At 36.6% G+C, this 12322-nt stretch overlaps 1 protein-coding gene across 10 annotated transcripts in view; it reads left to right on the forward strand.

Moving 5' to 3' along the window:
* Nucleotides 1-12322, forward strand: part of BRD1 (bromodomain containing 1) — a 67050-nt gene that overhangs the window by 32099 nt on the left and 22629 nt on the right. For 8 of the 10 annotated variants that reach the window (XM_071733817.1, XM_071733818.1, XM_071733826.1 and 5 more), the window contains 5 exons: nucleotides 1152-1283; nucleotides 4263-4391; nucleotides 5147-5459; nucleotides 6153-6413; nucleotides 9930-10418. In XM_071733817.1, coding sequence (XP_071589918.1) covers nucleotides 1152-1283; nucleotides 4263-4391; nucleotides 5147-5459; nucleotides 6153-6413; nucleotides 9930-10418 — 1324 coding nt within the window. The remainder of the gene's footprint in view (nucleotides 1-1151; nucleotides 1284-4262; nucleotides 4392-5146; nucleotides 5460-6152; nucleotides 6414-9929; nucleotides 10419-12322) is intronic. The other 2 variants (XM_071733824.1, XM_071733825.1) reach the window with 2 other exon arrangements.

The following is a 12322-nucleotide window of genomic DNA, read 5'->3' on the forward strand; positions in this document are numbered from 1 at the left end:
AGCAAAGGGAGAACAAGCCTTCTGCTTTCAGCAAGTACCACAATTGAATTTTTGTCCTGAAAACAGAAAAACTACAAAAAAGTTGAATAGCTAAGTCAGTTAACGGTTACATGACTAGTAATATTCACTAGGGGAGGGAACTAGAAGTTTCTAGCTACAACTTTTGGATCTTTTTTTTAATTTGTTTGTGTTTGTTTGTTTGAAAAGAGGAACTTTCCTTTCCAGATGGCTGTACTGTAAATACAGAGATAGTTAAGGACTTTAGTTAAAAGTGAAGTCAGAGACTTGAATAAAACTACTTTCATAGCTTCCAAAGGTACTTGTCTTTACTTTCACAAAGCATATAAAGCAATAAAATAGATCATAGAATCACAGCACTCACAGATCTATTAGATATTCTCTTGAACTGACAGTTTTAGCAATTGTACTAGCTTACTTGCAAGTAGTATTCCAATATTCTCTTTTTTCTCATGAAAACTAGTAAACACAAACAAGAGGCTCTGTTTTCTCTATGTATAAACCAAACTAAATCCTGCAAGTGTTTAAACACTACTTCTTCCTAAAAATGTGTGAATTAAATTTCATCCATTCACTGAAAGGTTATGGTACTGCATTACCCATTTCAGTATCATTTGAAGTTACTGTATTAATTATTAAACTATCCTCAGAAGTCCTTTTTTGTTTTCTCTCCTTGGAAGTCACAATGATTTTGTTTTGTTACAAGTGTGTCCAAATTCTGTTGAGTATGAGGGAGGTGGACAGTGTTGAGCACAAGAATGTTTGTACCATGACTGAGTTTCTGAAAAAGGTGATGATATTCACCTGGTTTGCATTTTGATCTGAGAATATCTGATCTTATTTTACAGCTTATTATAATCTCTGGTGCTGTTTGCTATATTGCTTTTTCTGATGTGAGTAGCTTTCACTAGGATTACTATCCAGTTTATGGATTTTGTTTTCAGCTGTACTGTTGAGAAACTCTACAAGGTACCCTGCCCAGAAGGTTTTTTTATTACAGTATGAAGCTTATAACCAAGTACTTTAGCTATAAGATAATTCCTCCTTTACTGTGAATACATTCTATACTTGCATAATACTAGCTTATAAAAAGCATTTTTCATTCCATAAAAACATTTTTATTTTTTTCTTAGAGAGAAGATGATGAAGAAATGCAAGCCTTAAAAGAAAAATTGAAGTACTGGCAAAGGCTGCGTCATGATCTTGAAAGAGCGCGTTTGTTGATTGAACTTATACGTAAGCGTGAAAAATTAAAAAGAGAACAGGTAAATGGAGTACCTTTCATTTGGTCAAGTTTTTTCTGAAGGAAGAAGAGTTTTAAGTGTTCTCACACTGTTTTTGCAGTAGGAGGACTGCCGTGTTTGTCCTTAAATCCTCATGTAGGATCAAGAAAAGTTATGTGCATATGTGCACTCATGGAAACTGTTTAAAATGCATAAAATAATTCTAGAGTTGTTTAAGTTGTGAAGGGACTTTTAAAGGCCATCTAATCCAACCCCTCTGCATTGAGCATCTTCAACTAGAACAGGTTTCTCAGCGCCCTGTTGAACCTGACCTTGAAAGTTTCCAGAGGTGCAACATCTACCACCTCTCTGGGCCACTTCTTCCAGTGCTTCAGCAACCTTATTGTAAAAACATCTCTTCCTTATATCCAATCTAAATCTACCCTCTTTTAGTTTAAAGCCGTTATGCTTGGTCCTGTTGCCACAGGCCCTACTAAAAAGTTTGGCCCCATCTTTGTTATATGCCACTTTTAAGTACTGAAAGGTCACAACAGAGTCTCCTCAGAGCCTTCCCATCTCCATGCTAAACAAACTAAGCCTTTCCTCACAGGACAGGTGCTCCAGCCCTCTAATCATCTTTGTGGCCCTCCTCTGTACCCAGTCCAACAGGTCCATGTCTTTCCTGTATAGAGGGCTCCAGAGCTGGACATAGTACTGCAGGTGGAGTCTAAAGAGAGTAGCATAGAAGGACATAATCACTTCCTTTGACCTGCTGGCCATACTTCTTTTGATGCAGCTCAGAATACAATTGGATTTCTGGGCTGCAAGCACACATTTCAAGGTCATGTTGAGCTTTTCATCCACCGTACCCCCAAGTCTTTCTCAGGTTTTCAACCTCTTCATCCCCCTGTCTGTATTGGTACTGGGGGTTGCCCTGACCCAGTTGCAGGACCTTGCACTTGGCCTTGTGGAAACCCATGAGGTTTTCCTAGGGCCACTCCTTGAGCTTGTCCAGGTTTCTCTGGGTGGCCTCAGGCATGTCAGCCACACCTCTCTGCTTGAAGTTGTCACGGATTTGCTGTGGGTGCACTCAGTCTCACTGTCAGTGTCACTGATGATGATGTAAAATAGTACTGGTATCAGTATGGAATCCTGAGGGATGCCAGTTGTCACCAGTCTTCATCTGTACACTAAGCTGTTGACCCACTACTCTGGATATGACCATCCAGCCAATTTTTCATCCACCAGACAGTCCATCTGTCAAATCCATAGCTCTCCAGTTTAGAGAGAAGGGTGGCGTGGGGGGAGCATTTCAAAGGCCTTACGTAAGTCCAGAGAGGTAACATCTGGAGCTCTTGTCAAGTACTGATATAGTCACCCCATTATAGAAGGCCACTGGGTTGGTCAGTCAGGACTTACCCTTGGTGAGGACATGCTGGCTGTCTCTGATCACCTCCCTGTCCTCGGGGTGCCTTGGCATAACTTACAGGCAGATCTGTTCCACGATCTTCCCAAGCACAGATGTGAGGCTGACAGCTGGGTAGTTCCCAGGTTCCTCTTTTCTACCCTTCTTAAAAATGCATGCAGTGTTTTCCCTTTTCCACTCACCAAGGACTTTACCTGACTGCCATGGCTTTTCCAATACTGTGGACAGTAGCTTGGCAACTACATCAGCTAATTCCCTCAGGACTCTGGGATGTGTCACATCAGGTCGCAATGAGTTGTGTATGTTCAGATTCCTCAGATGGTCACAAACCTGGTCTTCTCTTACAGTGTGGGGGGGCTTTGCTCCCCCAGTCCTTGTCTTGTGGTCCAGCAGCACTGTGGCTTCCAGCTCCCCCTGTTTGTTGCCTATGCTGTGTGTGCGTTGGTGTAGAGAGATTATTTAATAAGCCATCCTGTTAGACTTGCAGAGATGATTAGTGTATGAAGAACTGTAGAAATTTTAGTTTCTTCAGGTTTTCCCAATAAAAGTACCTATAGTGAATAGTACTTTCTTCTCTCAACAAAAATAGAAAAAATCAGAAACAAAACAATCAAGCTACATCCCTCCTATGACATTCTAGAGTTAACATCGTTGCTATAAGAGAGTTGAGGAATTGATAATGCAGAAAGATAACATTTTGTATGAAAACTGAAAGCAAACTATTTGCACTTGTGAGTCTTTATTTGTAAAATACCATTCCATTTTTGGTTTTTTGCAAGCTGTGAACTTTCATTTTAAGCTATTATGGTTGTTCTTGAGTGCTTTCTGGAATTCCATGTATCATTCCTGTACATTCCCATACCACTCGTTCTACACTCAGGATTTATTATTATTTATAAACACACATTTTGTGTGGTTTTGTATAGTTTATGTGTTTATACTGCATGGTATGCACAGAGACCATTAATGTGTCACTAGGAATTTGTTTGCCTTAACAAGACAACTCTTGTTGATAACTCTTTATATTGGCTGAATATAAAACTGTAGAGGAGTTGTAATATAAAAATAATGAAAATTCCCAAGGACAATCAAGTATTTGAATATTTTGTTAATTCTGTTTTTAAAAATAGTTTTCTTGGAATTTACAGAGACCATGGTGTTTTAAATTATTCTCTGTTTTGGTCTAATGTAGCCAGTGAAATGTTCATCAGATTCTCTGTCTACACTTTGAAAATGTTACAACTGAAATTTAATTTTAATCACATTACCTTTAAATTCTTTCCCTTGTTTTTACATTGTTGACACACATACACTTCTTACGTAACAGTTTTCAAAGAATACAGTTAAACATGGAACAAAATTAATTTATCAATAAAATACAGATTTGAGTTGTGAAAAGCTGGAGTTCAAGTTGTCTACAGTGAAGGGATGAGCTGAAAATGCATGTCAGATGAATGCCAACTGATATGGAAAGTAGCATTCGATCCTTTTACTTAAATATATTTGTATTGTGTTTAATATCTGAATTACTTTTCTGTTGCTGCAAAGCAATTTTAAAAGTGTATCATAATGAAAAGTGATTGATACTTCTTTAGGTCAAGATTGAGCAGGTTGCTATGGAACTTCAGCTTACTCCATTCACTGTACTTCTGCGATCAGTTCTGGATCAGTTGCAGGAAAAGGATTCTGCTCGTATATTTGCTCAGCCAGTGAACCTTAAAGAGGTATGTTTTAAACTCTGTTTACCTATGTACCTAAATATGACTTGGTAGCACTTCAAGAAGCAAACCGTTGCATGCAGAGTGAGGAGCAGTGTTTCCTTTTAATCTTTGATATTCTTATAGTTTACATTAGGAGTTATGTATGACTTACTGCTATGAAGGTCTGTTTATGGTCATATGCCCAAATAATTTCTGGGAAATATTTGCAAGGAATAACACAAATACACACCGATCTTTTGCAGTAAGATAATTTGACACCTCAGAGGGTGTCTTAAAAATTTGAAATGTGGATACTGTCATCTTACTTGCAGTTGAGATTCTTTTTCATACACTGGGATACTAGATTGTATGTATGTGCATATGCATGCAAATGTACACAACACATTTATACATGTGTGTAATGGCACATATACATGTCTGTATATTGTATAATATGGTAGTGTGCATATGCTTCATACACACAGATATTTTGTGCAGGTATAAATACTGCCATAAGTACACCTGTGCATAAATAAATGTGCTTGTAATACGTACATGAAAACACAGAATTCTGAAAACACATAGTTAGAGCATCTGTTAGTAAAGCTCCAACCTTTTTCCTAAGATGCAGAATCTTGTAATATATACTTCTTTTACTGTTTGTACATTTGTAATATCAAAATGTGCGATTTTAAGTTACACTTTGAAGATTTTTATTTGAAATGTTACAAAATAGTCAAGGTGGATAACCGATTTGTGTATTACATATTTATTCAAAGGTTCCAGACTATTTGGATCATATTAAACATCCTATGGATTTCTCTACCATGCGAAAACGGTTAGATGCTCAAGGCTATAAAAACCTCAGTGAGTTTGAAGAAGACTTCAATCTTATCATAGATAACTGTATGAAATACAATGCAAAAGATACCATATTCTATAGAGCTGCAGTACGGTTAAGAGATCAAGGAGGTGTAGTGCTCAGGCAAGCTCGACGAGATGCTGAAGGAATCGGTTATAATAATGAAACTGGAATGCACTTACCTGAACGGCCTAAACTTGAGTCACCCCCACCTTTCTCTTGGGAAGATGGTAAGATGTTTTTTAGATTATTTCTAAGTTACATTTTTCATTACATGCAGTGTGTACATTTCATATAGATGTATAAGATGGTTGCTGTTCGGTTTGCTGACAAGATTTCTCCTTCCCCCACCCCCGTCAAAAACATTGCTTGAAAGATTTGAGTGTTTCTATTTTACTAGATCTGTTATTAAAAAACAGTGTTAGCCAGATTCTAATTTTGTCAATGCAGATTCTAATGTTGTCAGTTGAACATTTTCTTTCCCGTGATTGTATATACTTGTAAGTGATGGAAAATCACTACCAGTGCACATAAATTTAAGCATATTCTTAAATAATCTGAGGTTTTGGCCATAAAGTACAATAATTAGCACTTTTTTTACAACCATGATCTTGCCCTTCTCTTTAACAAAGAGATAATTTATTACGGCGGCAAGGCTTAATTATGTCTTCCTTCTGACCTTTTAATTCTCTGGTCTGCGATTTATTTTTCTTGAGCAAGTACTCATCAAGAATAATAATTATACAGTGTATTTATTTCAACATTGCTTGACTCGTAATGGTGAAGCTACTAAGACTGTAATCTAAGATTTTTGAGATTTTTTTAAAATTCTGGCAAGTGATTTTTTTTTTCCTCCTGTTGGTATTCTGGGAAATACTCTGGGAAATACTAACACGTTTTCAATTATACATATTTGACTTCAGTGGATAGGTTACTGAATCCTGCAAACAGAGCGCATATGTCCTTGGAAGAACAGCTGAGAGAGTTGCTAGAAAAACTTGATCTCACCTGTGCAATGAAATCCAGTGGGTCAAGGAGCAAAAGAGCAAAGCTGTTAAAGAAAGAAATCAGCAGTATTCGCAACAAATTAAGTCAGCAACACAACCAAGCTCCTCAAATAGAATCAGGTATTGGAAGTTTTGAAGAAGAAAGTGCAGCATTAGAACAAGATGGAGAAGAAGAAGGTAAGATTTTACATCATGTTTAAATCAGTACTGTTCTAAAACTTCAGTTGGGTTCTTTAATCATGTGAATTAAGGAATAAGTGTAGTAAACTAATATTCTATTTAATTTTTAATTGGAGAGATGGCCACCTAATTACAACAAATATTTTAATAATATGAGTGATCTTGTTAAACAAAACTTCCCTCCATTATTTCTCACAGTAGCAAGGCTTTAAACAAATAAAGATGTTAAAAAAGGAAAGTACAAACAATCTAATATGAAAAGGGATAGGAAATGTCTGAGTAGATAATATTTTTGTACTTTCGGAAATCCTCTTCAATGCCAAAATATGTACTAGGGATCATGAGAACCTAGGTCAGTAGTGCTGAAAACTGTGTCCCTTGTACTGTCTTTTGCAGTCTTTTTTTTTTTAATTCTCTACCTCATATTCTGAGGAGGGTATAGGTTTGTGTTAGGGCATTTATTTATTTAAATAAAGGTAACTATTTGATAGGACATAACGAAATTCAAGTTATAGAATCAAGTCAGACGCATCTAACCATCCTTTCCCCTTTCATTTCTCTTCCTCCTCAAAACAGGGGTTAACATCTACTCACAGTTAATTCCCATTGATTTTAATGACAGCAATACACTAGAAAGACCTAACATTCAATTTCAGTTGAAATTTGCATTTTTTAGTTTTTAAATCAGTTACTGGGGTCCTTATAGCTCATTTAATAAAAAGTAACAAACAAGATTTACCCATAATCAGCTCTTCTCCAAAAAGCCAAAATATTTTTCTATAGGAAAGTTAGAAATATATTTCATTTTGAGTAAGTGTGTTGAATGAGAGGAGGAAAGAGCTCAAGGGAAGGTGGAAGCATGGTAATAAACAAAATAGTCTGTCTGGTGCAGCTTGACACTACCAACATTTTTTTTGTAATTTTTTACCAAAGTAACTGTCCTTAAATGCCATTCAAAGAGCAATTTAGTGTTTAATTCTTAGTGAGACTAAGAGAATTCTTTTCAAACATATAACTTAGTTGAGACTTCAGCAATAGGAGAAAAGAAGTATGTAAATCAGCGTGCTTATCTTGTTCTGAGGTCATTCAGTATTCTTAAAATGTTTAATGTGTTGAGTTGGTTTTAATTTATTATTTTTTAAAAAATCTTTTAAGTTACAGTGTAACTGACTTTAGATCCCTAGGAATGTAGTTTCTGGCAGATAATAAATACACTAACTGTTTTTGCTTGTAGCTTAACATTTTTATGACAACCTTACACTGCAACTGTTGTGCAAAAAATAGTCTGAAAATGAACAGTAGCTGTTTTCTTCTATTTACAACTTTTTTAAAAAAAGCATTATAAAGAGCATGATCTGAGAGCTGCTTGGCATTGTTGTTGCAATTCTGGTCTAGTGAAAAGTAATAGTCATTAGTTCAGATTTCAGTTCTGAAATGGAAGGTACCTAGATGAGTAAAAAGAATTTCCAGAAGAAATTCGATTAAAGTAGGAGAATCCTATGCCCAAGGACTTTAGAAGAGCTGTGAATTATCCCCTTGTGATTCTGTGTTCAGTTTCTGATTGTGTTGTAAATACAGTACCAGAGTAATCCCATGAAATTTAGGATTTATTGTTGAAATAAATAGTTCTCAAGTATTTTTCTGTGATTAAAAGGCTCTGGGGAAACCTAGTAGTGACATTCCGTTATCTGAAGGGGGAAATGGAAAGGCTGGAGATGGACTGTTAGCAAGGGCTTGTAGTGATAGGATGAGGGTCAGTGGTTTTAAATTAGAGAAGAGTAGATTGGATGCTAGGAAAAAGTTCTTTACCATGATGGTAGTGGAAAAATGGAACAGGGAGATAGTTGAGGCCTCATCCCTGGAGATATTCAGGGTGACATTTGACAAGGCTCTGAGCAACCTGATGTAGGTGAGAATGTCCCTGCTTACTGGAGGGAAATTGGACCTAGATGACCTTTAGAGGTCCCTTCCAACCCAAATTATTCTATGATTTTCAATCTGTTTGTGAATATTTTCTAATTAATTGTAAGAAAATCGGAATTTATTCACAAAGAATTACTTTGGACATTCTGAATTACAAGCTTTTTTTGATTAATGGCAATTTAAATGTGCTTATCTGACATTTCATTCTAAATGTCTTCCTGACATAGTATTTACCAATTCTAATACATGTATGGCTTATGTGAGCATAACTGCACTTTAACAATATGGTTTTAATATGAACTATGCTAATGTTTGATTAAATTATATGATAATGATATGATAATGTTTGAGTAAACCTGAAAAAATGGAGCAGACATTTAGAAGCCATTGATTTCCAAGTATGCATTACTGAGCCCAAACCAAAGCAATATAGAGATAATATTTAATCCAGTACAGATACAGGACTTAAACCCTTGGTTTTTTACACCTTTTTTCAGGTGGTGTAGAAAAATTAATAAAATTTTTTAAATTCTTATCATAGCATGAATGTTATGTTGGTCTTGTACACTTACTCTTTAATAAGCATCTTACCATTAATTTGTATTCTATAAGATCCTTATGGAAGCCAGAGGGTAGGCTCTAACATCTTTTTGAGTTGATAATTATGGGTTCTAGAGTTCTTCTGGTATTTGGGAATGCTGCAACAGTAGAATGTTTGTTTTCTTTCCCATCACTTGGGATGAAAAACTGAAACTACTTTTATACACTCACAGTTATCTCCCGTTTTCTTTCCCTAGCATGGAGTTATTGGAATTGCCTGGGATATGACCATGTTGATGTTTTTTTAAAAAAAAGGGGAAAGGGGCTGTGGGAAGTAAGAAAAACTGGTGCAGGTTGAGTTTTTGGATTTCTTCTGTCATGTCTGCATTGTCAAGTGTGTATTTGCCAACTAGTGGCTAATCAAGCTGCAAGACTTTGGGGGTATCTCATTTAGTTGTGTTTTTTTTCCTCTGTTTAGTTTTGGTAGGTAAACTTCTAGCACAACTGTGCTAGAAGCTTTGCAAACATTGCTTTTCTGTGAATTTTGTAACACATTTTAGTTCACTCTAGTAGATGAGGTTACAAGTGCTTTTTTTTTTTTTTTAATTCTTATTTGATAAAATTTGTCTTAAGCAGTTAAGGTGAATATTGACAAGGTGAAGTAGATTAATTTAACTTGAATGGCAGTGTAATTGCATTTTAACAGACAATCATCCACCAACCCAACTTTTTTTATTTTAAAAAATTGAGTTCTTAGTTTTTAGTTAATGAAACTAACATAACTGCATGAGACGTAAAAATATTTACTCAGGTATAAGTTGTTAACACCAACTATAAACACCTACTTTTCTATCCCTGTTACATTTCCAGTATAAAAGTAGGACCTACTAACTAGGACAGATTGTTGGTAGACAAGGTTTGTTTTTAAAATGTTATGCTTTGTTTCCAAACAACAATTTATTTGGTGGGCTGCACATTTATAGTGAGTTTTATAACAGACTTTATAACTGCAGGTTTTCAAAAATCACACTCTATTTATAATTTTTTCAGGAGATAAATCTCCCCCTAAACTTGAACCATCAGATGCATTACCTCTTCCTTCAAACTTGGAGACTAATTCAGAACCACCAACCCTCAAACCAGTAGAACTCAATCCAGAGCAGAGTAAGCTTTACAAAAGAGTAAAATTTGATAATGAATTATATAGCACTTCCATTCAGAAAGAAATAAATGGACACACTCCAGAACACTTACTTGACAGTAATCTCAATGAGTCGACTGTTTCTGCTGTAGCTGAGTCATCAACTGATGTAAACAGACGTACATCCATTCTCTTCTGCAAATCGAAAAGTATAAGCCCCCAAAAGTCTGCAAAGAACACTGAAACCCAGCCAACTTCTCCACAGCTAGGGACCAAAACCTTTTTGTCTGTAGTCCTTCCAAGGTTGGAGACACTTCTGCACCCAAGGAAAAGATCAAGGAGTGCATGTGGAGATTCTGAGGTTGATGATGAGTCCCCTGTAAAGCGCTTGGACACAGGTAAATGTTACAAAACTTCCTTGAATGGGTGTATCTTGAAAGTTAACATACCTTTTTTTTTTTGACATTACTTGTAGTTGTTAATCTTCAGGTTTTACCACTTGAGCAGTTTTTCCTTATAGTGGAGTAGTTACTGTTCAGAAATTTACTAACTCATTTTTGTGTTTGCCCTATGCAATTAGACTTAGTGAACCAAGTTTTACTTGTCCACAGTTTTCAGCTTAGCCATGGAATGTTTAAGTTTACACGTATGGGTGGGGGATGTGTTTTTTATAAAGCTGTTTACAATTTGCTTTTGTTGCAATCAATATGAAAGCTGTGTCAGCTTCATTTTTGAAAATTCCCTGCAAGTTTACACGGAAACTTAATACATTGTGCCAAAACCAGAACTCTTGTAAGCAGAAACTTGGAAAATATGTATTCCATGTATGGCTTCATTATCCTATAGTGTACTCCAAGCATATTTTAACATTACGAAATTGATGACTGTGTATGAGGTAGTTTGTATACCCATGTGTTTCATGGAAGCATTAAAATCCCAGAATATAATGACATTTCCTGTGTTTCTTCTGGTTAGTCCGTGCACTTGAAGTAAATAAATTTGAAGAGTCTAAGTGTAAGATTACACTTGTTGAGAGACTTGTCTAAAGAACATTAAAAAATATGTTATCTTGATACAATGGTATAGTACAGTTGGAGACATTATTTGCACCTTTTTTATCCAATAAATAAAACCATGGCTTGCTAAGTTTGAATAAACTTTCTTCAAGGAAGAAGAGCAGCATAAGGAAATCAATTAAGTATATTTCCTCAACATTAGCCATAACCATTGGTATGGCTTCTATATTACCTTTGAAATAAACACTGTGTTTTGTTGTCACGTTGATAACTCATATACAGGTATGAAAACAGCATGTGATTTATTTTTTGTGTGTCTTTGAATGAAAGCTGCAGGAATGTAACTTAAACATTCATTAGATTTGTCCATGGGTCCTGAGGAAACTGATGGATGAAGTTGATAAGCTACTATCCTTTGTATCTGAAAAATGGCTGTCTGGTGAAGTTCCCACTGACTCAACAAGGGGATAATTATCCACATGTTTAAAAGGGAAAAAAGACTCCAGGGAACCACAGGGCGTTCAGTCTCATGTCTGTGCCTTGCATGATCATGGAGAAGATTATCCTAGAAGCATGGAAAATAAGGAGGTGATTAGTGGCAGCCAACATGGCTTCACCTAGGGTAAATTGTGCCTGACAGCTTTGGTGGCCTTCTACAGTGGGGTTACAGTATTGGTAGAAGAGGGAGGAGCAACTGATGTAATTTATGTAGACTTGTGTAAATCATCCATTGCAGTCCCACACAATATCCTTGTTGCTAAATTGGAGAGACATGAATTTGACTGATGGACCATTCAGGGGATAAGGAACTGGCTGGATGGTCCAATTCAAAGAGTAGTGGTCAATGGCTTGATATCCAAATGAAGACCAGTGACAAGTGGAGTTCCTCAGAGTTCAGTGTTGGGACGAGTGCTGTTGAACATCTTTGCCACTGTCCTTGTCACTGACATCAAGCACACCCTCAGCAGCTTTGCTGATGGCCCCACCCTGGGTGCTGCAGTTGACATTCTGAAGGGAGGAGAAGACTCTGAGAGGTACCCTGACAGGCTTGAGAAGTGGGCCCCTGCAAACTGCATGAAGTTCAACAAGATCAAGGGCAAAGTCCTGCACATGGGTCAATCCCAAGAACAAACACGGGCTAGGCAGAGAATAGATTGAAAACAGCCCTGACAAGCACTGGGGGGTGCTGGTTCATGAGAAGCTCAACATGAGCTGGCAATGTAGCGTTGCAGCCCACAAAGCCAGATCTGTCCTGGGCTGCATCAAAAGAAGCATGGCTAGTAAGC

This window comes from Heliangelus exortis, chromosome 1 (genome assembly GCF_036169615.1).
Source record: "Heliangelus exortis chromosome 1, bHelExo1.hap1, whole genome shotgun sequence".
Lineage (NCBI taxonomy): Eukaryota > Metazoa > Chordata > Aves > Apodiformes > Trochilidae > Heliangelus > Heliangelus exortis.